Source organism: Lycium barbarum, chromosome 4 (assembly GCF_019175385.1).
Source record: "Lycium barbarum isolate Lr01 chromosome 4, ASM1917538v2, whole genome shotgun sequence".
In the NCBI taxonomy this organism is placed as follows: Eukaryota; Viridiplantae; Streptophyta; class Magnoliopsida; order Solanales; family Solanaceae; genus Lycium; species Lycium barbarum.
In genome coordinates, this window is record NC_083340.1 from 136460421 (window position 1) to 136487554 (window position 27134).

Sequence of the window (27134 nt, forward strand, 5' to 3'; positions counted from 1 at the left end):
ATGCAAATCAGGGTAATCATATCACAATTGAAGTAACAATTCAATATATTCATACAGAGTCGGAGCTAAAGTTCTAAACATTGACAATGTTAACAAAGCTTTCATTATCAGTGAAATTTTAACCAATTATAGTAGGCTACTATCTATTTTTCCAGGTTATAACTTCAATATGGGGAATTACCTACCGTTGCATGTGAATCACTATAAAAAAACCCAAATTTCCAATAGAATCCGTTGGAATTTAACTTGTCGGGAATGTTTCCGACAGACTCTCTGTCCGAAATCCCATATTTCCAATGCCATTCGACAAAAACGTCCTTCAGAAATTCAGGTTTGCTTAGTAATTATGAATTAACCTAGTCCTGTAAATTATTTACACTGCCAATGTACGGAACATAAAGTGGTAGGATTTTCATTTGGACCACTAGATTTTCTTGAGCATATGACAAAAATTACATTAAATAGTATTTGTCTTGTGTTATGTCCCCATATGGTAAAGAGTTTGTGAAGTTTTTTTGTATAAAGGAGCAGTAAAATACAGTGGCTAAGATATCCCCTTTGTAAATGCTTGGTTCCAATTGATTTGCTCTTTCACAAATGATCCATATGGTAAAATCAAGAGGCTGTGATTTCTCCAAGTACATATTAAACTGTCGGATCAAAGTACATCCACAGGATCTGGATTGAACCTGAAGAATATAAGAATCTTTATCATGGTCCTACAAGGTACCTTCAATGTCACATGACTACGCAATAATGGAGCAATAAAGGGAGAGATATGGAATGTGATCCAGAATTTAGACTGGTTCTGAGTTATTAGAGTGGATTCTGAAATACATATCTAACTCTAAATTTATCTATATATATTTGTTACATTTTTTGCAGTTGAATATAAGATTTGGCACCAAAGCAAGAGATATGGAAGGTGAACCATAATTCACACATTGTAATTCTGAATATATATATATATATATATATATATATATATATATATATATATATATATATATATATATATATATATATATATATATGTGCGCGCGTGCGAGTGCGTGTGTCTTAACTTGTTGCATTTTTCGCATTAGAATATTAGTTTCAACATGTACACCAAAAGCAAGGGATAAGCAAGGTGATACATAAGTTAGACGCTGTGACCCCGCCTGGTGGGATTATATTGGGTGTGTTGTTGATGTTGATTTTGAAATGATAGAGTGAGTATTGAAATGTATATCTAGCTCTATGTTTATCTATACTTGTTGCATTTTTCGTAGTTACATAAAAGATTCAACACAAAAGCACTCCCGAAACCATGATGAAGAGAAAGAATAGAAGAGGAAAAAGGTCCTTTTAACAAGGTCTTGCATTAATTAATACACATTCAAAGAGAAACAAATAAGATTTAATCAAGATTTGTTATCAAATAACTTGATTTTACATAATTCAGTTCATCAAGTTCTATCAAGCTTTAAACTATTAGAGAGTGAATAATGTAGTTGCAATATCTCAAATAACTTGATTTTACATAATTCATTTTATCAACTTCTATCAAGCTTTAAACTATTAGAGAGTGAATAATGTAGTTGCAATATCTTTATACCCTATGTTTCCTCTATATCTCTTCCACTTATTACCCTACAAAAGAGTGACTAGAAGCTTGCCTTGTTCCTTTTGCTGATTAATAGTTTCTAAAACATACAGAAAGTATCAGAACTCTACCACATTTGCCATTTCCACTGTTATTTATTCCCTTGGTCTCATTTTGTGTTACGCTGTTTGACTGAGCACAGGGGCGGACACATCTTATGGCTAGGGTGTCATCCGACACGACTTCGTCGAAAATTTTAATTAATATTTATATGTATAATCTGGAAAAAGAACAGAATAGTATAACTATATTACCAATGACTCTGTTTACTCAAAAGGCTATTTGGCTTGCTGGTTAGGTGCCTCATTACTCTACCGTAGCAGGTTCCAAGTAAGTATCGAACCCAATCACCGTCCTTACTAAAAGCCAAAAAACCCAACCAATATTAAATATTTTGAAGCGAAGTTTAAGGTGAATTATATTCCAAGCTAAACTTAAAACATTAACTTGAAAAAATTACCCATTATTCCCTTCAGTTTGTTCATTTGTTCTCTCCATTTTAAATGTCAACACTGCTTACGAAAAATTCTGCATACGCTACTAACTGAGCACAAAATTTAAGAAAAATAACTTTTGAAACTTATGATTTAAAAAAAGGCAATAGACATTTTGTGTGGCTATAGATTTTCTCATTAAGGTAAGAACAGAAAGTTTAATGTTAGAGTTGTTTCTACATATAGAAGAAAGATATTATTCTTTTTGGAATATACAAGGAGTATCACATAAAATGAGACAGAGTGAGTAGTTCCTTAATGGCTTAACCTCATTTGCTAACAGTAGAAGTTTGCTATAGTGGTCGAGCACCTCCACAACCAAATGGTATATTGAAGGTTTGAGTCAGGTGAAGAGTAAGTGGAAACATGTTAATGTTCTATGACGAAGTGCAGGGTAAAAAGGGGAAATAAAAGCCTAGATCTCACATTGCGAAGCCTCAAATGCTATGTGTTTATGATACAATATCACACTCTCAATGATAAGTTACATTGAAGATTACATAATTCGTACCAGGTACAAATTATCTTAATTAAATTTGATGAAAAAATTGATGAATACATAGAACGAAAAGTGGAAAAACAAAGCCAAGATATAGGAGAGTAGAAATATCTTACAGTATCCAAACAAGAAGAAGTAATTCCACAATGTACTACAACAAATTATTGATCACTAAAGAAGCAACTACTTAGCTCCTATGAAATTCTCTGATAATCCTTGAAGCAGTTATATGTACAGCTACAATCTGCACAATGAAATATGGTTCAAGATACAAAAACCCAAAATATAAACTAGAAATGTGATTTGTCAATGTCTACTCCAACGGAGAGTCACAGATAAGCGAGCATGCGTTGTTATCTTCTTGTATGAACAATAAGAGACACGATCGAGCAGGAAATCTTTTTAAAAGCAACTCAAAATGCTAGACAAGTACAGGAAAAACTTTTAATTTAACAAGTTTTGACTTTTAACCTTGAAGATAAGGAGCTAAAAACCCTAGGCTCTCTCCAATTGCCTCTCTCATTTGAGACCATGGAGATTTAGGGCAGCCATGCCTGCCACCGACTCTCCCCAGACATTGGCTGCGGGAGAGCCTCCCCAAAACCCTACAAACAACACTACAAACACCAATACAAACCTTACTTATGCCGATAGATTGAATAAAACAAAATCATCCGTTAACTTTTCTCAAACTAGTTTGATACCTATTGAAGTTGTTCATGGAATTCCCACATTAAAATTTACGTTGGATGAACGACAATTTTTCGCTAGGGAGGAGGGACTTCATCAAGCCACTGTGGTTAAACTATCCATCGGATCACCGGATTTGCCAACTTTAAGATCGATTTTGCCTAAGTTCCTCAGCATTAAGGGACATTGTCTCGTCGGGTTGCTTGCTCAAAGACAGCTTCTTATTCATATGGATCAATATGATGATTTTGTGGTTGCATTATCAAGAGGCGTGAATTATTTCATGCACAACGACAAAGACCATCAAATTAGGATTTTCCCATGGACTATTGGATTCAACCCTAAGGAGGTGACTTTACGTGCGGCAGTATGGATTTCGTTTCCAAACCTATCAACTGATTTGTTTGCTAAGAGATCTTTGCTTTCCATTGCTTCAGCAGTCGGGAAACCTATTGCTGTGGATAAGGCCACGCAAGTGAGATCAAGACCTAGTACGACTAGGGTTAGGATAATCCTCGACTCATTGGACAAACATCCGGATCGTATTCGACTTCAAAGTGTGGATAAAGTTACGGGCAGAATTATTGACGAGTTTCAAGAGGTCGTGTATGATAATTTGCCTCAACATTTCACCCATTGTAAGCACCAAGGTCATGATGAGAAAAAGTGTCGATTGTTAATTGGAAATAACGTAGTGGTTCAAAAAGAAGATGTTGCGGCAATGGAGATTGAGGGAGTTTCGGTTGAGAAATTGCAAGGAGATGCACGTGATTATCTAAACACTAAGAAGCAACAACAAAAGAGAGCTAACATGAGAGATATTCCAGTAGGTCGAGCATTGGCTAGGGTGTCCGAAAACCTCGCTGAAAGCTCATGGGTTGGAAAGGAAGCTGCTCCAGATTTGCGTCCTAATCCGAAAAGGAATGAGGGTAGTCCATTGGGTAATAGTAAATTTGAGGCAGTCCATTCTCTTAATAGCAATGACAATCAGAAGGTTTTAGTAGGAAAGGTGCAAGAGGTGGTGCAACCTGCCAAAATCAACGAGTTGCCTAGTTTTGGTGATACGGGTGTCGCAGTTGGGAATTCAACAATTTTCGAGCAGGATATGGATTTGAACAATGCTAGAGATGATGCTGGAAGTAAAGGCTGGATAGTGGTCTCACGCAAACAATCTGTTAGTCCTCAAATTGTCAAAGAACTTAATGTGACAAAGGAACAAGGCATTGCCACAAAGGACATTGTGTGTCCTAACACTTTTGAGGCTCTTTCAGGTAGAGAGGAGCACCAATCTGCTTCAGGATGTTCTAAATGTCATATTGCACATCCGAAATTAGCAAATATGCTAATGTAGCAATAAGTTGCAAGTTTGGTTTGTCCCGTCCCTGTCTTGAAGCCGTTGACGGTCACATTGAACACTTCGGCGTTTGAGATCCCTACGCAGTCTATGGAGATATTTGGTGAGAAACATGATGACTCTGGGCAACAAGTAATGCCCACAGGGAATGACCAAGATGTGGATAAGATTGTGGCCTCCGCTCCAAAACGTTTAAGCAATAACGTTTAAACGAAAAGTGACCAAACAGGTGGTACGAGTGTGAAGAGTTGGGCGGACAGAGTAAAGGAGGATGGGCAGGTTTCATCCCTTCAATGCGCAGCAAGTTGAGTCCAGTAGCCCCGACATTTGTGCCAAGCCATGCAATGGTTCTTCCATCTTTAGCCGCGGGTCAGCTTGTGGCTCAAATGAGTGCACCTTTGAATGTAAGTGTTCCGAATATTCAATTGACCCCTACTAATGTTCTTCATGCTTTAGTGTCACATGATATGGAAAATTTGAATGCTATGGATAATCCTACTAAAAAGGAATCCTATTGGAATTGTGGCCAAGAGGTATGAGCCAAGAGCTTTAGTGGAAGATCCTTTGGAAGCTTTTGATGGTAATTTGGGCTTTGACATATTTGATGAAGAAGATGAGAATGAAATATTAGATGAATGCTTTGCTAAGGTGGCTAGGGATGGTTCTCTTTCACCTAGGCAACAAAGGAGCGGATTCAAGACAAAGAAGACTCATGGAAGAAAACATAGTTGGGATGGTAAAGTGTTTGAGGAGGTTGTTCTAAGGCAAATGCCAATGAGAGTGGCAAAACAGAAGGAGGCAACTGAACTACAATAGATCCAAAAATATTTGATGAAGTATCAAGAGATTTTGAAGTTGTTGGAAGAAGAAGACAAGGTGAAGAATCAGATTTTTATCGGGCTACATCTCCTTGAAGAATTCACAATTCCAAATAAACAAGGGTCTGACTCTATATTCTTGCTTATTTTAATATTTCACTATTTAAGTATTATCAGTTGTAATATCATCATAGAGTGTGTTATAAACTCTGTGATGATCATAGAATATTTAGTGCTTTCTTCTTCTTATTTTTTACATGCATGTTAGTTAGTAGAGGGTTTTTACGCCTTAATAGGATTAGTAAGGTAAGGCCTAGCCCCTTGCTTGTACTTTTCCTTTGCATTTCACTATTATTATATAAATAAAAAAACTAGCCCTAGGCACCTCGCCTAGTGGATTTGCTTAAAAAAATGCTAGACTAGCATCTGAAACTATTTTTGCAACATTATGAACAATGAAAACATAAATCAAATCAGAGGATAGTTTGACCTTACTATTGAAAGGTCAAACTGACAATAGTCAAAGCCAGAGGCGGACCTAGGATTTTAAGACGGCAGGAGCACCATTATCTTAACATACACGGCAACAAAATTTTTAATGATGACTAAGGGATAATACCGTGTCGGACCTGTCACTAATAGCGTAGCAGTGGCAAAAATACAAATATATAGGCGAAAAAAATTGTGTTGTAGCTGAGATTTGATCTCAGGTGGTGACCAGTGAGCACTCAGGGGCACTCCTACCAACTGAACCACTTTTGCAATTATGTTTGAGGGGTCCTTTTAAAATATATCATAGTTATATATATATATATATATATAGGTTTTTTTTTTGACGTGCCCCCCCCCCCCCCACCCAACACATTGGGTCCGCCCCTGGTCAGAGCTACAAGCATCTAGAGAAGCCAATCTTTCGTAAAAGTCGCAAATCAACTGGTAAATACAGCAACGATAACTACACTTCAGTTTCAAACAGTCAACTGGAAAATATAACCAAAAAATTCCGCTTTGTGCAATTTTAAGAAAATGCTAATTAAACCACACAAGATAAAAACAATATTGAAAAACGCTAAGTACCATTGAAACGTCTTCAGCTGGATTTATGTGGCATTAAAGAAGCAGGACAGCAGGTGGAGTGGAACTTGATAATCCTTTGCGCCGTCTACATTTCTTCTTTCCCTTTCTTTTACCTGGTACGAATGAAATACTATTACGATTAACTCGTGGACGGTTAAAAGAGGAGAGACAAAATCTATTTATCTTATTTTGGAAAAATATTTGTTCTTTAAGTCTGTTCTTCCAAGGAAACACTATTTCAAGAGTCAATGTAAACAAAAAATTATCACCCTCAAAATGATAATTTGTACATTGAAGAAAGATCATTTGTTCGCAAGTACAAATTACACTATCTGATTTGACAAGTTGATACATATAAAGAGCGAAAAATGACAAAACTAGGCAAAAAAGAATTGGTGAGTATGAGTTGTTATCTCATTGTATGGATGGTATATTGGTGAAAAATGAATTCATATATTCCTTCACTCATTAACTAAATATAACCAAAAAGTATCCCGCTTTGTGCACAATATGCGGAAAAGCTAAAACCAGACAAGAAAAAAAAAATTGCACGCTGTGAATGATGTAGGTAAAAGCAATAAGATATAAACAATGGACATACCATTGTAAGAACTTCAGAGACGTATACATGGGCATTGAAGAAACAGGACAATACGGAGGAAGCTATGTTACTTAATCCTCCAAAAATGTTCCCACACTCTTATCAAATCCTTCAAGAACACATGCCATATCCAGATTATCTCTACTTGTTAATTTTTACCCGGGAATGTTAACTGTCTTCACTAAGATTCAGCTAACTTTAGCTCTTTTACTTAAGGACATTCAGATTCAGGCACTAAGATTGGTCTGGACACACCAATGACAAGAATCTGATAGCTTTAACTGAATAAATGTTTTTCTACTGAACTTGGTCCGGAAAAGAAAACATTTCATGAACAGAAGGATCAATCCCTACTACTACACAAGTTTTATGATAGCAAAATCTGCAAGTTTAAATGCCATGAAAGTTGATTCATGTTGCTTGCTTGATAGCATATTAATTTGAACAGGAAATCATGCAGATTCTTATAGTCATAACTAGAAAAAGAGGATATAAAAATTAAACAGCATACTTATTAGACCAGAAATGTTATTGAAAGAAAGATCCAGTATGCTGATGTTGTGAAGCTGACATAGCTGAAAAGGAATGGAACCTACAAAATTGTTTCTATTTAATAAAAGAAACCTCAAATTTGGGAGTAGGTTGATCCACCTTGGAATTTCCCCTGATAGTTTATTATCCCTAATATCCAATGTCACAAGGGAAGATGATCTATAAAGAGCTCTTGGCAAAGGTCTTGACAATTCATTTTTGTGAAGGCTTAAATAAATTAGTGATGATAAATTGAAACAATGAGGTATTTTATCAGAAAGACTATTCCATGAAAGGTCTAATACAATCAGTTCAACAAGTCTGCAAAAGCCAACTGGTATAGGACCTTTGAACAAGTTCCTGGACGCAACAAGGAACAAAAGGGAAGAAAAGTCCCCCATCCAATCAGGTAGTTTTCCTGAGATCGAGTTATCGCTTAGATTCAACACTTTGAAGTCGGAGCTTGTAAGAAGTCCAGGTAACAACTGTCCGGAAAAAAAATTATTATCTAAATGCAACAACCTGAGCGATGTGAGGTTCCATTTTTTGGGAAATAACTGGCCCTGCAGTTTATTCTGTGAAAGCTTCAGCGTAAGCAATTCGTTACAACCCATAATCAAGCGTTCAGGTAATTCCCTAGTAAAATTGTTGCTCGACAGATCCAGTGACTCTAACTTACTCATGTTGCCGATTGAATGAGGAATACTACCTTTGAATGAGTTTCTAGAAATGTTCAAATACCTCAAATTTGGGAGAATATGGCCAATGGATGTTGGAAGCGGGCCTTGAATATAATTCGTAGACACATCAATCACAATCAAATCAAGATTTTCAGAATCAGCAGGTAACACAAATTGACCCATGAATGAGTTTTGTGCAAGACTAAAGAACTCCAATCTTGCATTGTTTTTCAGTAACCAAGTGGGAAGCTTTCCAACCATGGAATTGTAACTGAGGTCAACAACTCTTAAATCATGCTGAGTCAAAAGAATGCTCGGAATAGATCTACTTGGATCATTGAGATAGCAGTTTGATAGTCGTAGGACTTTTAGCTGAAATAGAGGTTTCCAGGGTGTATTTTCTGTGTCTACATGCAACTCGTTGTTAAGGCTACCAAGTTCAAGAACCTCAAGATTGGAGTTGTTAGCAAATAAACTCAATGAGATGGACCCTTCAAAATGGTTCAGAGAAAGGGAAAGGTATTCGAGGGACTTGAGCCTAAGGAGATCAGAAGGAATGGTTCCCGAAAGGTTATTTTCAGAAAGTTTGAGGAGACGGAGGGATGTTAAATTGCTGATACATGGAGGAATAGATCCCTCGAAGCTGTTTTGGCTAATGTCCAACTCTTGGAGGTTTTTCAAATTACATAAACCTGAAAGGCGAAAAATTGCATGGTCATTGACCACAAAAATGAGAGCAACGAAATCTTTTTTCATAAAATACCCAGGCAAGGGAGGGAGGGGGATTTAAATTTCTAGACATGACAAGTAATTGCTTAGCCTATTTGGATAGCAAGGATAACTCTTCTTGTTTACCAATCTCACTCCATTTTAAGATTCAAGACAAATAAATTTAAGAAATCCTAACTGCATGACTATTAAGCAATTCCGCCCGCAAATCCACTTTAACACGCCCTGCCCCGAGAGAAATTGACAAACAAGGCAGTGGGTTTCCCTCAGTTTTACTTCCCCTCTTCCTACCACTCCATTTTCACCTCTAACCACACACGCATTTTTTTCCTTTTAAAAAAAAATAAAAATAGTATGAATAACTAATGCAACTTATGATGTGCGTGCGTATATCATATCATCATGTTATACTAAAAGTGAGAAGACTCTAAGCCAAAAGTTGAACTATAAAAAAGCCTATCACAAGTTGATCAGTGACATTTTTACCCTTAACTAAAAAAAATCTTCTATTGATTAATCTGTCAATATTTTATATAGATGAAAGTCTAATAACTATGGCTCCAAAATGTTTCATACAATAATAGCATTGATTCAATATTTACAAGCAGCAAAACTATATCTAATAGCCACTGAATATGAACCGTCCTTCTTATTCATTATCCCACCGTTTCATGTGTTAACGAAAGCACCTATTTATAATTCTTTTCATATTCCTCACTAATGGTCCCTAAATACTCTCATTTATGACCAAATAAATTTAAGAAAGCTTTATAGCTTTCGTATACCACGTGAGAAAGCAAGATACACGTGTATGATTGTACTTTCTTTGCTTCTTTCCCATTTGTAGTTAGATTTTTTTATTCCTTTGCTCATGTGTCGTAAGATTGTTTAGTAATTTCCTTTAGGAGCTTGACTTCAATCGGCATTTCAATTAACTTCAATTCATAATTTTATCAAGTTTCTGTGTATATTCATGGCTCATCTAAAAGTCCCAACTTTCGTACCCCAACTATTCATATTTTTTTACTAACGCAAAATATTATTTTTGTAGATCACTACAAAGTGTGAAGAGTTAAGCAACATTGCTACAAAGAGGATATAAAAATTAAACAGCATACTTAAAGCTCTTGTTGCTTGTCATTGTTCTACAATGCAGATTCTCACCTTTTAATTATAGATATTATGAAAGATTGAAAGGTAGCTTTATAACATTTTCACACATGCATCCATAGAAGTAAACAAATAGGCCCCTGAAGATACTGTTGAAATTTCAAAAGTATCTCATAAAAGGTAGTATGATTTTCTTACTGTAATCTTGCACACACTCAGTTACTTATTTCATCAAGTACAATAAATAACTAGATCAAATCTATCTGGAAGATAAGAGTTTTGCTTCAATAAACTGAAAAATCATTCTGCAAGTAAAGCTGAAGTAGATAAAAGCAGCAACTCCCAGGAATGCTACAACGCATGATGGAACAAAAGTCTGAAAAAATGAATCTTTGAACAGATCATCAGTTTCTCCTGGATCTCCTGGATTCGGATTTGATACTGCGCCTGTGCTCCTTCCGCAATTTTCCTGGAGAGGTAATCCACAAAGAAAAGGATTGCCTTCATAGCTTCTAGCATCAAATGTTGCAAACTGAGCCTTCCTATCTGGTGCACGTCCTGATAAATTGTTGTTTTCCACTGAGAACTTTGATAGAAATTTTTACTGAACCAAATCCGGGGGAATTCCACCGCTCAACTTGTTGTTGGATAAGTCCAAGCTTTTTATTTGCTTCATGTTGGAAAATGTCCTTGGAATGGATCCAGTTAGTTGATTATGTGATAAATTTAAAGTATGAATATCACTTAGGAACCCAGGTTCAGAAGGAATTGGACCTGTCAATCTATTCCTAGAAAAATCGATCCCTGACATGAAATCCAAGATGCTTCCTTTGTATGAATTAGGCCTACTCTTTGAGATAAATTATATTTCTACCACGTGATGAGTGAACTGGTTCTGTAACATATTGGTCTATACGAAGTATGCTTTCATATTCGAAGTTCGAGTATTCCAAAAAGCCAAAAAAAAAAAATCCACATTTTTGAAGGTTTGATCATGTGCTTTTCTACGACCAAATGGTATATCAGTCAAACATGAAGGTATTAGACCAGAAATGTTATTGAAAGAAAGATCCAGTATGCTGATGTTGTGAAGCTGACATAGCTGAAAAGGAATGGAACCTACAAAATTGTTTCTATTTAATAAAAGAAACCTCAAATTTGGGAGTAGGTTGATCCACCTTGGAATTTCCCCTGATAGTTTATTATCCCCAATATCCAATGTCACAAGGGAAGATGATCTATAAAGAGCTCCTGGCAAAGGTCCTGACAATTCATTTTTGTGAAGGCTTAAATAAATTAGTGATGATAAATTGAAACAATGAGGTATTTTATCAGAAAGACTATTCCATGAAAGGTCTAATACAATCAGTTCAACAAGTCTGCAAAAGCCAACTGGTATAGGACCTTTGAACAAGTTCCTGGACGCAACAAGGAACAAAAGGGAAGAAAAGTCCCCCATCCAATCAGGTAGTTTTCCTGAGATCGAGTTATCGCTTAGATTCAACACTCTGAAGTCGGAGCTTGTAAGAAGTCCAGGTAACAACTGTCCGGAAAAAATATTATTATCTAAATGCAACAACCTGAGCGATGTGAGGTTCCATTTTTTGGGAAATAACTGGCCCTGCAGTTTATTCTGTGAAAGCTTCAGCGTAAGCAATTCGTTACAGCCCATAACCAAGCGTTCAGGTAATTCCCTAGTAAAATTGTTGCTCGACAGATCCAGTGACTCTAACTTACTCATGTTGCCGATTGAATGAGGAATACTACCTTTGAATGAGTTTCTAGAAATGTTCAAATACCTCAAATTTGGGAGAATATGGCCAATGGATGTTGGAAGTGGGCCTTGAATATAATTCGTAGACACATCGATCACAATCAAATCAAGATTTTCAGAATCAGAAGGCAACACAAATTGACCCATGAATGAGTTTTGTGCAAGACTAAGGAACTCCAATCTTGCATTGTTTTTCAGTAACCAAGTGGGAAGCTTTCCAACCATGGAATTGTAACTGAGGTCAACAACTCTTAAATCATGCTGAGTCAAAAGAAAGCTCAGAATAGATCTACTTGGATCATTGAGATAGAGGTTTGATAGTCGTAGGACTTTTAGCTGAAATAGAGGTTTCCAGGGTGTATTTTCTGTGTCTACATGCAACTCGTTGTTAAGGCTACCAAGTTCAAGAACCTCAAGATTGGAGTTGTTAGCAAATAAACTCAATGAGATGGACCCTTCAAAATGGTTCAGAGAAAGGGAAAGGTATTCGAGGGACTTGAGCCTAAGGAGATCAGAAGGAATGGTTCCCGAAAGGTTATTTTCAGAAAGTTTGAGGAGACGGAGGGATGTTAAATTGCTGATACATGGAGGAATAGATCCCTCGAAGCTGTTTTGGCTAATATCCAACTCTTGGAGGTTTTTCAAATTACATAAACCTGAAAGGCGAAAAATTGCATGGTCATTGACCACAAAAATGAGAGCAACGAAATCTTTTTTCATAAAATACCCAGGCAAGGGAGGGAGGGGGATTTAAATTTCTAGACATGACAAGTAATTGCTTAGCCTATTTGGATAGCAAGGATAACTCTTCTTGTTTACCAATCTCACTCCATTTTAAGATTCAAGACAAATAAATTTAAGAAATCCTAACTGCATGACTATTAAGCAATTCCGCCCGCAAATCCACTTTAACACGCCCTGCCCCGAGAGAAATTGACAAACAAGGTAGTGGGTTTCCCTCAGTTTTACTTCCCCTCTTCCTACCACTCCATTTTCACCTCTAACCACACACGCATTTTTTTCCTTTAAAAAAAAATAAAAAAATAGTATGAATAACTAATGCAACTTATGATGTGCGTGCGTATATCATATCATCATGTTATACTAAAAGTGGGAAGACTCTAAGCCAAAAGTTGAACTATAAAAAAGCCTATCACAAGTTGATCAGTGACATTTTTACCCTTAACTAAAAGAAATCTTCTATTGATTAATCTGTCAATATTTTATATAGATGAAAGTCTAATAACTATGGCTCCAAAATGTTTCATACAATAATAGCATTGATTCAATATTTACAAGCAGCAAAACTATATCTAATAGCCACTGAATATGAACCGTCCTTCTTATTCATTATCCCACCGTTTCATGTGTTAACGAAAGCACCTATTTATAATTCTTTTCATATTCCTCACTAATGGTCCCTAAATACTCTCATTTATGACCAAATAAATTTAAGAAAGCTTTATAGCTTTCGTATACCACGTGAGAAAGCAAGATACACGTGTATGATTGTACTTTCTTTGCTTCTTTCCCATTTGTAGTTAGATTTTTTTATTCCTTTGCTCATGTGTCGTAAGATTGTTTAGTAATTTCCTTTAGGAGCTTGACTTCAATTGGCATTTCAATTAACTTCAATTCATAATTTTATCAAGTTTCTGTGTATATTCATGGCTCATCTAAAAGTCCTAATTTTCGTACCCCAACTATTCATATTTTTTTACTAACGCAAAATATTATTTTTGTAGATCACTACAAAGTGTGAAGAGTTAAGCAACATTGCTACAAAGAGGATATAAAAATTAAACAGCATACTTAAAGCTCTTGTTGCTTGTCATTGTTCTACAATGCAGATTCTCACCTTTTAATTATAGATATTATGAAAGATTGAAAGGTAGCTTTATAACATTTTCACACATGCATCCATAGAAGTAAACAAATAGGCCCCTGAAGATACTGTTGAAATTTCAAAAGTATCTCATAAAAGGTAGTATGTTTTTCTTACTGTAATCTTGCACACACTCAGTTACTTATTTCATCAAGTACAATAAATAACTAGATCAAATCTATCTGGAAGATAAGAGTTTTGCTTCAATAAACTGAAAAATCATTCTGCAAGTAGAGTTGAAGTAGATAAAAGCAGCAACTCCCAGGAATGCTACAACGCATGATGGAACAAAAGTCTGAAAAAATGAATCTTTGAACAGATCATCAGTTTCTCCTGGATCTCCTGGATTCGGATTTGATACTGCGCCTGTGCTCCTTCCGCAATTTTCCTGGAGAGGTAATCCACAAAGAAAAGGATTGCCTTCATAGCTTCTAGCATCAAATGTTGCAAACTGAGCCTTCCTATCTGGTGCACGTCCTGATAAATTGTTGTTTTCCACTGAGAACTTTGATAGAAATGTTTACTGAACCAAATCCGGGGGAATTCCACCGCTCAACTTGTTGTTGGATAAGTCCAAGCTTTTTATTTGCTTTATGTTGGAAAATGTCCTTGGAATGGATCCAGTCAGTTGATTATGTGATAAATTTAAAGTATGAATATCACTTAGGAACCCAGGTTCAGAAGGAATTGGACCTGTCAATCTATTCCTAGAAAATTCGATCCCTGACATGAAATCCAAGATGCTTCCTTTGTATGAATTAGGCCTACTCTTTGAGATAAATTCTATTTCTACCACGTGATGAGTGAACTGGTTCTGTAACATATTGGTCTATACGAAGTATGCTTTCATATTCGAAGTTCGAGTATTCCAAAAAGCCAAAAAAAAAAATTCCACATTTTTGAAGGTTTGATCATGTGCTTTTCTACGACCAAATGGTATATCAGTCAAACGTGAAGGTATTAGACCAGAAATGTTATTGAAAGAAAGATCCAGTATGCTGATGTTGTGAAGCTGACATAGCTGAAAAGGAATGGAACCTACAAAATTGTTTCTATTTAATAAAAGAAACCTCAAATTTGGGAGTAGGTTGATCCACCTTGGAATTTCCCCTGATAGTTTATTATCCCCAATATCCAATGTCACAAGGGAAGATGATCTATAAAGAGCTCCTGGCAAAGGTCCTGACAATTCATTTTTGTGAAGGCTTAAATAAATTAGTGATGATAAATTGAAACAATGAGGTATTTTATCAGAAAGACTATTCCATGAAAGGTCTAATACAATCAGTTCAACAAGTCTGCAAAAGCCAACTGGTATAGGACCTTTGAACAAGTTCCTGGACGCAACAAGGAACAAAAGGGAAGAAAAGTCCCCCATCCAATCAGGTAGTTTTCCTGAGATCGAGTTATCGCTTAGATTCAACACTCTGAAGTCGAAGCTTGTAAGAAGTCCAGGTAACAACTGTCCGGAAAAAATATTATTATCTAAATGCAACAACCTGAGCGATGTGAGGTTTCATTTTTTGGGAAATAATTAGCCCTGCAGTTTATTCTGTGAAAGCTTCAGCGTAAGCAATTCGTTACAGCCCATAACCAAGCGTTCAGGTAATTCCCTAGCAAAATTGTTGCTCGACAGATCCAGTGACTCTAACTTACTCATGTTGCCGATTGAATGAGGAATACTACCTTTGAATGAGTTTCTAGAAATGTTCAAATACCTCAAATTTGGGAGAATATGGCCAATGGATGTTGGAAGCGGGCCTTGAATATAATTCGTAGACACATCGATCACAATCAAATCAAGATTTTCAGAATCAGAAGGTAACACAAATTGACCCATGAATGAGTTTTGTGCAAGACTAAGGAACTCCAATCTTGCATTGTTTTTCAGTAACCAAGTGGGAAGCTTTCCAACCATGGAATTGTAACTGAGGTCAACAACTCTTAAATCATGCTGAGTCAAAAGAATGCTCGGAATAGATCTACTTGGATCATTGAGATAGAAGTTTGATAGTCGTAGGACTTTTAGCTGAAATAGAGGTTTCCAGGGTGTATTTTCTGTGTCTACATGCAACTCGTTGTTAAGGCTACCAAGTTCAAGAACCTCAAGATTGGAGTTGTTAGCAAATAAACTCAATGAGATGGACCCTTCAAAATGGTTCAGAGAAAGGGAAAGGTATTCGAGGGACTTGAGCCTAAGGAGATCAGAAGGAATGGTTCCCGAAAGGTTATTTTCAGAAAGTTTGAGGAGACAGAGGGATGTTAAATTGCTGATACATGGAGGAATAGATCCCTCGAAGCTGTTTTGGCTAATATCCAACTCTTGGAGGTTTTTCAAATTACATAAACCTGAAAGGCGAAAAATTGCATGGTCATTGACCACAAAAATGAGAGCAACGAAATCTTTTTTCATAAAATACCCAGGCAAGGGAGGGAGGGGGATTTAAATTTCTAGACATGACAAGTAATTGCTTAGCCTATTTGGATAGCAAGGATAACTCTTCTTGTTTACCAATCTCACTCCATTTTAAGATTCAAGACAAATAAATTTAAGAAATCCTAACTGCATGACTATTAAGCAATTCCGCCCGCAAATCCACTTTAACACGCCCTGCCCCGAGAGTAATTGACAAACAAGGTAGTGGGTTTCCCTCAGTTTTACTTCCCCTCTTCCTACCACTCCATTTTCACCTCTAACCACACACGCATTTTTTTCCTTTAAAAAAAAAAATAAAATAGTATGAATAACTAATGCAACTTATGATGTGCGTGCGTATATCATATCATCATGTTATACTAAAAGTGGGAAGACTCTAAGCCAAAAGTTGAACTATAAAAAAGCCTATCACAAGTTGATCAGTGACATTTTTACCCTTAACTAAAAGAAATCTTCTATTGATTAATCTGTCAATATTTTATATAGATGAAAGTCTAATAACTATGGCTCCAAAATGTTTCATACAATAATAGCATTGATTCAATATTTACATGCAGCAAAACTATATCTAATAGCCACTGAATATGAACCGTCCTTCTTATTCATTATCCCACCGTTTCATGTGTTAACGAAAGCACCTATTTATAATTCTTTTCATATTCCTCACTAATGGTCCCTAAATACTCTCATTTATGACCAAATAAATTTAAGAAAGCTTTATAGCTTTCGTATACCACGTGAGAAAGCAAGATACACGTGTATGATTGTACTTTCTTTGCTTCTTTCCCATTTGTAGTTAGATTTTTTTATTCCTTTGCTCATGTGTCGTAAGATTGTTTAGTAATTTCCTTTAGGAGCTTGACTTCAATTGGCATTTCAATTAACTTCAATTCATAATTTTATCAAGTTTCTGTGTATATTCATGGCTCATCTAAAAGTCCCAACTTTCGTACCCCAACTATTCATATTTTTTTACTAACGCAAAATATTATTTTTGTAGATCACTACAAAGTGTGAAGAGTTAAGCAACATTGCTACAAAGAGGATATAAAAATTAAACAGCATACTTAAAGCTCTTGTTGCTTGTCATTGTTCTACAATGCAGATTCTCACCTTTTAATTATAGATATTATGAAAGATTGAAAGGTAGCTTTATAACATTTTCACACATGCGTCCATAGAAGTAAACAAATAGGCCCCTGAAGATACTGTTGAAATTTCAAAAGTATCTCATAAAAGGTAGTATTTTTTTCTTACTGTAATCTTGCACACACTCAGTTACTTATTTCATCAAGTACAATAAATAACTAGATCAAATCTATCTGGAAGATAAGAGTTTTGCTTCAATAAACTGAAAAATCATTCTGCAAGTAAAGTTGAAGTAGATAAAAGCAGCAACTCCCAGGAATGCTACAACGCATGATGGAACAAAAGTCTGAAAAAATGAATCTTTGAACAGATCATCAGTTTCTCCTGGATCTCCTGGATTCGGATTTGATACTGCGCCTGTGCTCCTTCCGCAATTTTCCTGGAGAGGTAATCCACAAAGAAAAGGATTGCCTTCATAGCTTCTAGCATCAAATGTTGCAAACTGAGCCTTCCTATCTGGTGCACGTCCTGATAAATTGTTGTTTTCCACTGAGAACTTTGATAGAAATTTTTACTGAACCAAATCCGGGGGAATTCCACCGCTCAACTTGTTGTTGGATAAGTCCAAGCTTTTTATTTGCTTCATGTTGGAAAATGTCCTTGGAATGGATCCAGTCAGTTGATTATGTGATAAATTTAAAGTATGAATATCACTTAGGAACCCAGGTTCAGAAGGAATTGGACCTGTCAATCTATTCCTAGAAAAATCGATCCCTGACATGAAATCCAAGATGCTTCCTTTGTATGAATTAGGCCTACTCTTTGAGATAAATTCTATTTCTACCACGTGATGAGTGAACTGGTTCTGTAACATATTGGTCTATACGAAGTATGCTTTCATATTCGAAGTTCGAGTATTCCAAAAAGCCAAAAAAAAAAATTCCACATTTTTGAAGGTTTGATCATGTGCTTTTCTACGACCAAATGGTATATCAGTCAAACATGAAGGTATTAGACCAGAAATGTTATTGAAAGAAAGATCCAGTATGCTGATGTTGTGAAGCTGACATAGCTGAAAAGGAATGGAACCTACAAAATTGTTTCTATTTAATAAAAGAAACCTCAAATTTGGGAGTAGGTTGATCCACCTTGGAATTTCCCCTTATAGTTTGTTATCCCCAATATCCAATGTCACAAGGGAAGATGATCTATAAAGAGCTCCTGGCAAAGGTCCTGACAATTCATTTTTGTGAAGGCTTAAATAAATTAGTGATGATAAATTGAAACAATGAGGTATTTTATCAGAAAGACTATTCCATGAAAGGTCTAATACAATCAGTTCAACAAGTCTGCAAAAGCCAATTGGTATAGGACCTTTGAACAAGTTCCTGGACGCAACAAGGAACAAAAGGGAAGAAAAGTCCCCCATCCAATCAGGTAGTTTTCCTGAGATCGAGTTATCGCTTAGATTCAACACTCTGAAGTCGGAGCTTGTAAGAAGTCCAGGTAACAACTGTCCGGAAAAAATATTATTATCTAAATGCAACAACCTGAGCGATGCGAGGTTCCATTTTTTGGGAAATAACTGGCCCTGCAGTTTATTCTGTGAAAGCTTCAGCGTAAGCAATTCGTTACAGCCCATAACCAAGCGTTCAGGTAATTCCCTAGTAAAATTGTTGCTCGACAGATCCAGTGACTCTAACTTACTCATGTTGCCGATTGAATGAGGAATACTACCTTTGAATGAGTTTCTAGAAATGTTCAAATACCTCAAATTTGGGAGAATATGGCCAATGGATGTTGGAAGCGGGCCTTGAATATAATTCGTAGACACATCAATCACAATCAAATCAAGATTTTCAGAATCAGCAGGTAACACAAATTGACCCATGAATGAGTTTTGTGCAAGACTAAGGAACTCCAATCTTGCATTGTTTTTCAGTACCCAAGTGGGAAGCTTTCCAACCATGGAATTGTAACTGAGGTCAACAACTCTTAAATCATGCTGAGTCAAAAGAATGCTCGGAATAGATCTACTTGGATCATTGAGATAGCAGTTTGATAGTCGTAGGACTTTTAGCTGAAATAGAGGTTTCCAGGGTGTATTTTCTGTGTCTACATGCAACTCGTTGTTAAGGCTACCAAGTTCAAGAACCTCAAGATTGGAGTTGTTAGCAAATAAACTCAATGAGATGGACCCTTCAAAATGGTTCAGAGAAAGGGAAAGGTATTCGAGGGACTTGAGCCTAAGGAGATCAGAAGGAATGGTTCCCGAAAGGTTATTTTCAGAAAGTTTGAGGAGACAGAGGGATGTTAAATTGCTGATACATGGAGGAATAGATACCTCGAAGCTGTTTTGGCTAATATCCAACTCTTGGAGGTTTTTCAAATTACATAAACCTGAAAGGCGAAAAATTGCATGGTCATTGACCACAAAAATGAGAGCAACGAAATCTTTTTTCATAAAATACCCAGGCAAGGGAGGGAGGGGGATTTAAATTTCTAGACATGACAAGTAATTGCTTAGCCTATTTGGATAGCAAGGATAACTCTTCTTGTTTACCAATCTCACTCCATTTTAAGATTCAAGACAAATAAATTTAAGAAGTCCTAACTGCATGACTATTAAGCAATTCCGCCCGCAAATCCACTTTAACACGCCCTGCCCCGAGAGAAATTGACAAACAAGGCAGTGGGTTTCCCTCAGTTTTACTTCCCCTCTTCCTACCACTCCATTTTCACCTCTAACCACACACGGGTTTCCCTCAGTTTTGCTTCCCCTCTTCCTACCACTCCATTTTCACCTCTAACCACACACGCATTTTTTTCCTTTAAAAAAAAATAAAAAAATAGTATGAATAACTAATGCAACTTATGATGTGCGTGCGTATATCATATCATCATGTTATACTAAAAGTGGGAAGACTCTAAGCCAAAAGTTGAACTATAAAAAAGCCTATCACAAGTTGATCAGTGACATTTTTACCCTTAACTAAAAAAAATCTTCTATTGATTAATCTGTCAATATTTTATATAGATGAAAGTCTAATAACTATGGCTCCAAAATGTTTCATACAATAATAGCATTGATTCAATATTTACAAGCAGCAAAACTATATCTAATAGCCACTGAATATGAACCGTCCTTCTTATTCATTATCCCACCGTTTCATGTGTTAACGAAAGCACCTATTTATAATTCTTTTCATATTCCTCACTAATGGTCCCTAAATACTCTCATTTATGACCAAATAAATTTAAGAAAGCTTTATAGCTTTCGTATACCACGTGAGAAAGCAAGATACACGTGTATGATTGTACTTTCTTTGCTTCTTTCCCATTTGTAGTTAGATTTTTTTATTCCTTTGCTCATGTGTCGTAAGATTGTTTAGTAATTTCCTTTAGGAGCTTGACTTCAATTGGCATTTCAATTAACTTCAATTCATAATTTTATCAAGTTTCTGTGTATATTCATGGCTCATCTAAAAGTCCCAATTTTCGTACCCCAACTATTCATATTTTTTTACTAACGCAAAATATTATTTTTGTAGATCACTACAAAGTGTGAAGAGTTAAGCAACATTGCTACAAAGAGGATATAAAAATTAAACAGCATACTTAAAGCTCTTGTTGCTTGTCATTGTTCTACAATGCAGATTCTCACCTTTTAATTATAGATATTATGAAAGATTGAAAGGTAGCTTTATAACATTTTCACACATGCATCCATAGAAGTAAACAAATAGGCCCCTAAAGATACTGTTGAAATTTCAAAAGTATCTCATAAAAGGTAGTATGTTTTTCTTACTGTAATCTTGCACACACTCAGTTACTTATTTCATCAAGTACAATAAATAACTAGATCAAATCTATCTGGAAGATAAGAGTTTTGCTTCAATAAACTGAAAAATCATTCTGCAAGTAGAGTTGAAGTAGATAAAAGCAGCAACTCCCAGGAATGCTACAACGCATGATGGAACAAAAGTCTGAAAAAATGAATCTTTGAACAGATCATCAGTTTCTCCTAGATCTCCTGGATTCGGATTTGATACTGCGCCTGTGCTCCTTCCGCAATTTTCCTGGAGAGGTAATCCACAAAGAAAAGGATTGCCTTCATAGCTTCTAGCATCAAATGTTGCAAACTGAGCCTTCCTATCTGGTGCACGTCCTGATAAATTGTTGTTTTCCACTGAGAACTTTGATAGAAATTTTTACTGAACCAAATCCGGGGGAATTCCACCGCTCAACTTGTTGTTGGATAAGTCCAAGCTTTTTATTTGCTTTATGTTGGAAAATGTCCTTGGAATGGATCCAGTCAGTTGATTATGTGATAAATTTAAAGTATGAATATCACTTAGGAACCCAGGTTCAGAAGGAATTGGACCTGTCAATCTATTCCTAGAAAAATCGATCCCTGACATGAAATCCAAGATGCTTCCTTTGTATGAATTAGGCCTACTCTTTGAGATAAATTCTATTTCTACCACGTGATGAGTGAACTGGTTCTGTAACATATTGGTCTATACGAAGTATGCTTTCATATTCGAAGTTCGAGTATTCCAAAAAGCCAAAAAAAAAAATTCCACATTTTTGAAGGTTTGATCATGTGCTTTTCTACGACCAAATGGTATATCAGTCAAACATGAAGGTATTAGACCAGAAATGTTATTGAAAGAAAGATCCAGTATGCTGATGTTGTGAAGCTGACATAGCTGAAAAGGAATGGAACCTACAAAATTGTTTCTATTTAATAAAAGAAACCTCAAATTTGGGAGTAGGTTGATCCACCTTGGAATTTCCCCTGATAGTTTATTATCCCCAATATCCAATGTCACAAGGGAAGATGATCTATAAAGAGCTCCTGGCAAAGGTCCTGACAATTCATTTTTGTGAAGGCTTAAATAAATTAGTGATGATAAATTGAAACAATGAGGTATTTTATCAGAAAGACTATTCCATGAAAGGTCTAATACAATCAGTTCAACAAGTCTGCAAAAGCCAACTGGTATAGGACCTTTGAACAAGTTCCTGGACGCAACAAGGAACAAAAGGGAAGAAAAGTCCCCCATCCAATCAGGTAGTTTTCCTGAGATCGAGTTATCGCTTAGATTCAACACTCTGAAGTCGGAGCTTGTAAGAAGTCCATGTAACAACTGTCCGGAAAAAATATTATTATCTAAATGCAACAACCTGAGCGATGTGAGGTTCCATTTTTTGGGAAATAACTGGCCCTGCAGTTTATTCTGTGAAAGCTTCAGCGTAAGCAATTCGTTACAGCCCATAACCAAGCGTTCAGGTAATTCCCTAGTAAAATTGTTGCTCGACAGATCCAGTGACTCTAACTTACTCATGTTGCCGATTGAATGAGGAATACTACCTTTGAACGAGTTTCTAGAAATGTTCAAATACCTCAAATTTGGGAGAATATGGCCAATGGATGTTGGAAGCGGGCCTTGAATATAATTCGTAGACACATCAATCACAATCAAATCAAGATTTTCAGAATCAGCAGGTAACACAAATTGACCCATGAATGAGTTTTGTGCAAGACTAAGGAACTCCAATCTTGCATTGTTTTTCACTAACCAAGTGGGAAGCTTTCCAACCATGGAATTGTAACTGAGGTCAACAACTCTTAAATCATGCTGAGTCAAAAGAATGCTCGGAATAGATCTACTTGGATCATTGAGATAGCAGTTTGATAGTCGTAGGACTTTTAGCTGAAATAGAGGTTTCCAGGGTGTATTTTCTGTGTCTACATGCAACTCGTTGTTAAGGCTACCAAGTTCAAGAACCTCAAGATTGGAGTTGTTAGCAAATAAACTCAATGAGATGGACCCTTCAAAATGGTTCAGAGAAAGGGAAAGGTATTCGAGGGACTTGAGCCTAAGGAGATCAGAAGGAATGGTTCCCGAAAGGTTATTTTCAGAAAGTTTGAGGAGACGGAGGGATGTTAAATTGCTGATACATGGAGGAATAGATCCCTCGAAGCTGTTTTGGCTAATATCCAACTCTTGGAGGTTTTTCAAATTACATAAACCTGAAAGGCGAAAAATTGCATGGTCATTGACCACAAAAATGAGAGCAACGAAATCCTTTTTCATAAAATACCCAGGCAAGGGATGGAGGGGGATTTAAATTTCTAGACATGACAAGTAATTGCTTAGCCTATTTGGATAGCAAGGATAACTCTTCTTGTTTACCAATCTCACTCCATTTTAAGATTCAAGACAAATAAATTTAAGAAATCCTAACTGCATGACTATTAAGCAATTCCGCCCGCAAATCCACTTTAACACGCCCTGCCCCGAGAGAAATTGACAAACAAGGCAGTGGGTTTCCCTCAGTTTTACTTCCCCTCTTCCTACCACTCCATTTTCACCTCTAACCACACACACATTCTTTTCCTTTTAAAAAAAAAAAAAGTATGAATAACTAATGCAACTTATGATGTGCGTGCGTATATCATATCATCATGTTATACTAAAAGTGGGAAGACTCTAAGCCAAAAGTTGAACTATAAAAAAGCCTATCACAAGTTGATCAGTGACATTTTTACCCTTAACTAAAAAAAATCTTCTATTGATTAATCTGTCAATATTTTATATAGATGAAAGTCTAATAACTATGGCTCCAAAATGTTTCATACAATAATAGCATTGATTCAATATTTACAAGCAGCAAAACTATATCTAATAGCCACTGAATATGAACCGTCCTTCTTATTCATTATCCTACCGTTTCATGTGTTAACGAAAGCACCTATTTATAATTCTTTTCATATTCCTCACTAATGGTCCCTAAATACTCTCATTTATGACCAAATAAATTTAAGAAAGCTTTATAGCTTTCGTATACCACGTGAGAAAGCAAGATACACGTGTATGATTGTACTTTCTTTGCTTCTTTCCCATTTGTAGTTAGATTTTTTTATTCCTTTGCTCATGTGTCGTAAGATTGTTTAGTAATTTCCTTTAGGAGCTTGACTTCAATTGGCATTTCAATTAACTTCAATTCATAATTTTATCAAGTTTCTGTGTATATTCATGGCTCATCTAAAAGTCCGAATTTTCGTACCCCAACTATTCATATTTTTTTACTAACGCAAAATATTATTTTTGTAGATCACTACAAAGTGTGAAGAGTTAAGCAACATTGCTTATTATCCTTTGGTGCTGAGAAAGATACTATATAACATAAAATTAATCCCAAGGCCCCTAACCATGAAATCCAGGATCGACACTCACAAGATATTGAACACTCACAAGATGTTGAACGATTAGATACAAAGTCGCCATCAAATATCGAGAACAAAAGAATGATTCCTCAAAATGGTAGGTTGAAAATTCATTGTCACCATGCTTTTTTGTACATTACCTGAAATTTTTAAAAATATTTCCTGATTCGTGATACTAACATCATTGGTTGTTCTAACATCTAATTATGCAGGGAGTGTTGTTCAAGGCTAAATCAATAAATACGACATTTGAAGTAGTGCAACTAAAGCCTGTAAAGAGTCGCACTCCATTTGCAACGTCTACATCGACCATTGGTGTCATTCTTAGCCTCATATAACAATTCTTTCTAATTGTTGGAGCAAAACCTCAAGAGTTCTTTTCTCTTTTGTCACGTAAAGGGGTTTTCAAAGATATAAAAGACTAAGAAACTCCACTTTAACTCATCTTTTACGTCATTCTAAGTTCTATAAAAAAAAATGACGGTATGACATACAACAAGAAGTACTAAGATCGCCGAGATTAAATTTGGGAGAATGAAAAGTTCGTAAGTTTTATCTAATGGTGTAAAAGAGTTTTACTTCTCCAGATCCCTATTTGTGTATTTACTTGATGTTTTAAACTTTTCTTTTTTATTGGGCTTGGCTTTTACTCTCTTTTTTTTGGTTAAACCGATAAATCCTTAATTCAAGAACTTCATGTTTATCATTTAGTTTTTATATTTTTTTCTTTACTCGTCTCAATCAATACAAGCATTTTAATGCATTGCGAAGAAAGAAGACTAAAGAAAAATGATGGTATATAATTCAGTCAGGCAATTTAGTCAAAAACTTATATCATATTATGTTCATGTAATTGTCTAAATATATCAAAAATCTAATTTTAACCCTTATATTATTTTTTTTCCTTTGCAAAGTAAAACTAAAATAGAAATGTGCCTTTAAATTGATACTTTTAGTATAAAAACCCTATAAATTGTTTATGTATTGTAATCTCTGTCCAAGGACTTAAAGAAAATACAATTAATAATTTTAATAAGTAAGAAATATTATCTTTCAAAGATATCATATTTTCAATACTATAATTTTCTCCAATAATAATAAATATTAGTAGTTGAATAGACTCACCATTCACCATTTTGATCTTGTATTTTCCTCCTTTAAATTTAATATAAGTCACACTATATATTCTAATATTATTTATACAATTTTAATGTGTTTGTATTGATTAGCATGGATACACCAGATACTAGTATATATATCAATCTTAAAAGAAACATACGTAATTGGTTAAATATGCAACCATTGGAAATCATCTAAGAGCTCATATATACGGATAATGTAAATTAAATTGAGTATCTAGAGCAATGAGAGCATACCTTCCTCCGGGAAAGAGACATTTAATCCATTGCCACGAAATGATAAGCTCTTTAAAGATGTCATGGCCCCAAGAGATGGAGGTATCACACCAGCAATCCCATTACCACGCAAGTCAAGCATCTCCAGGCCCCTTAAAGTTGTCAACTCTGTGCACAAACAAGTCATTAAGTGTAATGATACAACTGGCGAAGGCTCTATCAATTTTCCCCAGGAAGAAGACTTCGTTACCTCGGAATGAGGATAAATTTTTCAGATAATTGAATCCAAAGTTCAAAAACTTCAAAGACACCATGCCACGGAGGGATGGAACTTCTGTGAGCCAGTTGGAACTCAGATCCAACATTTGTAATTTTTTTAACCTCAGCACTCCATAAAAGCCTGTATAAAATCAATCAAGGAAATTGCATAATCATCTGTAGAACTTTGAGTTTTTTCTTTTCCAGGTAAAAAGTTAACAAAGCATCAAGATATTAGAACAGTTGCAGGATGCTCTTTCATGAATGCAGATCTATCCTCATGGAAGGCCTTTTCATATCTGCTCTGGTTGCTGCATATTGTTCTTCTGAACCCTTAAGTTACAGCTAAACAAGAGAGATAACTTAATGTTGATTAGATCTTTTAGTAGAGTATAATTATTTTGACACGACTAAAAGTCCTCATGGTTTAATGGCTAAGAGGGGACACCTGCTGGACAATTTTTTGAAATTCAATTTTGCCTTTAGTAGTTTGGTAGGAGGGATAGGATGAGATTGGATTATTAATCCCATGACATTGAAATTATCCCATGTTTGGTTGGTGGGATAACTCCTTTGTTATCCCACCCAATCTCATCTATATAGGATAAAAGGTGGGATTAGTAATCCCTTATAGAAGGTGGGATTAGTTATCCCATCTAATCCCACCCAATCCCATCTATATGGGATAACTTATCCCTTCTACCAAACGACCCCTAGTTTTTCCAGCAAAACGCAGTAAGGGACTAAGATAGCTGAGTAACCCACATTTCCTTTCTTCTTTTTTCTTTTTCAGAAAACAAAATTACAAAGTCAACTAAAAAGAAATCAACCAATAAATTATTACTTTTAGATTGTTATATAGAGAATGAAG

At 35.7% G+C, this 27134-nt stretch overlaps 5 protein-coding genes across 5 annotated transcripts; all 5 read right to left on the bottom strand.

Annotated features, from left to right (window-relative positions):
* Positions 1 to 7654: 7654 nt before the first annotated feature.
* LOC132637860 (receptor-like protein 15) lies at positions 7655 to 9775 on the bottom strand. Its single transcript, XM_060354886.1, has 2 exons — positions 9721 to 9775; positions 7655 to 9081 (listed from the first exon to the last, which is right to left on the bottom strand). The coding sequence occupies exons 1-2, from the start codon at positions 9773 to 9775 to the stop codon at positions 7655 to 7657; spliced, it is 1482 nt and encodes a 493-aa protein (XP_060210869.1).
* Positions 9776 to 10487: 712 nt separating this feature from the next.
* LOC132637861 (receptor-like protein 15) lies at positions 10488 to 13353 on the bottom strand. Its single transcript, XM_060354887.1, has 3 exons — positions 13299 to 13353; positions 11205 to 12658; positions 10488 to 10814 (listed from the first exon to the last, which is right to left on the bottom strand). The coding sequence occupies exons 1-3, from the start codon at positions 13351 to 13353 to the stop codon at positions 10488 to 10490; spliced, it is 1836 nt and encodes a 611-aa protein (XP_060210870.1).
* A 712-nt stretch (positions 13354 to 14065) lies between these two features.
* LOC132637862 (cuscuta receptor 1-like) lies at positions 14066 to 15265 on the bottom strand. Its single transcript, XM_060354888.1, has 2 exons — positions 14783 to 15265; positions 14066 to 14392 (listed from the first exon to the last, which is right to left on the bottom strand). The coding sequence occupies exons 1-2, from the start codon at positions 15263 to 15265 to the stop codon at positions 14066 to 14068; spliced, it is 810 nt and encodes a 269-aa protein (XP_060210871.1).
* Positions 15266 to 18575: 3310 nt separating this feature from the next.
* LOC132637864 (receptor-like protein 1) lies at positions 18576 to 20570 on the bottom strand. Its single transcript, XM_060354889.1, has 2 exons — positions 20516 to 20570; positions 18576 to 19813 (listed from the first exon to the last, which is right to left on the bottom strand). Exons 1-2 carry the CDS (start codon positions 20568 to 20570, stop codon positions 18576 to 18578), a joined length of 1293 nt encoding a protein of 430 aa, XP_060210872.1.
* Positions 20571 to 21282: 712 nt separating this feature from the next.
* Positions 21283 to 26721, bottom strand: LOC132637865 (receptor-like protein 15). The gene is made up of 5 exons (XM_060354890.1): positions 26256 to 26721; positions 26027 to 26173; positions 22000 to 23453; positions 21798 to 21918; positions 21283 to 21581 (listed from the first exon to the last, which is right to left on the bottom strand). The coding sequence occupies exons 1-5, from the start codon at positions 26368 to 26370 to the stop codon at positions 21283 to 21285; spliced, it is 2136 nt and encodes a 711-aa protein (XP_060210873.1). The 5' UTR covers positions 26371 to 26721.
* Positions 26722 to 27134: the final 413 nt, after the last annotated feature.

Coding starts and splice junctions, on each gene's coding strand:
- LOC132637860 (XM_060354886.1), bottom strand. CDS start 9,775: ATGAATAAGAAGGACGGTTCATATTCAGTGGCTATTAGATATAGTTTT. Junction 9,082..9,720: donor TAGATATAGTTTTGCTGCTT/GTAAATATTGAA, acceptor TTCGCCTTTCAG/GTTTATGTAATTTGAAAAAC.
- LOC132637861 (XM_060354887.1), bottom strand. CDS start 13,353: ATGAATAAGAAGGACGGTTCATATTCAGTGGCTATTAGATATAGTTTT. Junction 12,659..13,298: donor TAGATATAGTTTTGCTGCTT/GTAAATATTGAA, acceptor TTCGCCTTTCAG/GTTTATGTAATTTGAAAAAC. Junction 10,815..11,204: donor ATGATCAAACCTTCAAAAAT/GTGGATTTTTTT, acceptor TTTCTATCAAAG/TTCTCAGTGGAAAACAACAA.
- LOC132637862 (XM_060354888.1), bottom strand. CDS start 15,265: ATGGGGGACTTTTCTTCCCTTTTGTTCCTTGTTGCGTCCAGGAACTTG. Junction 14,393..14,782: donor ATGATCAAACCTTCAAAAAT/GTGGAATTTTTT, acceptor TTTCTATCAAAG/TTCTCAGTGGAAAACAACAA.
- LOC132637864 (XM_060354889.1), bottom strand. CDS start 20,570: ATGAATAAGAAGGACGGTTCATATTCAGTGGCTATTAGATATAGTTTT. Junction 19,814..20,515: donor TAGATATAGTTTTGCTGCTT/GTAAATATTGAA, acceptor TTCGCCTTTCAG/GTTTATGTAATTTGAAAAAC.
- LOC132637865 (XM_060354890.1), bottom strand. CDS start 26,370: ATGTTGGATCTGAGTTCCAACTGGCTCACAGAAGTTCCATCCCTCCGT. Junction 26,174..26,255: donor AAATTTATCCTCATTCCGAG/GTAACGAAGTCT, acceptor GTTTGTGCACAG/AGTTGACAACTTTAAGGGGC. Junction 23,454..26,026: donor TGTCTCTTTCCCGGAGGAAG/GTATGCTCTCAT, acceptor TTCGCCTTTCAG/GTTTATGTAATTTGAAAAAC.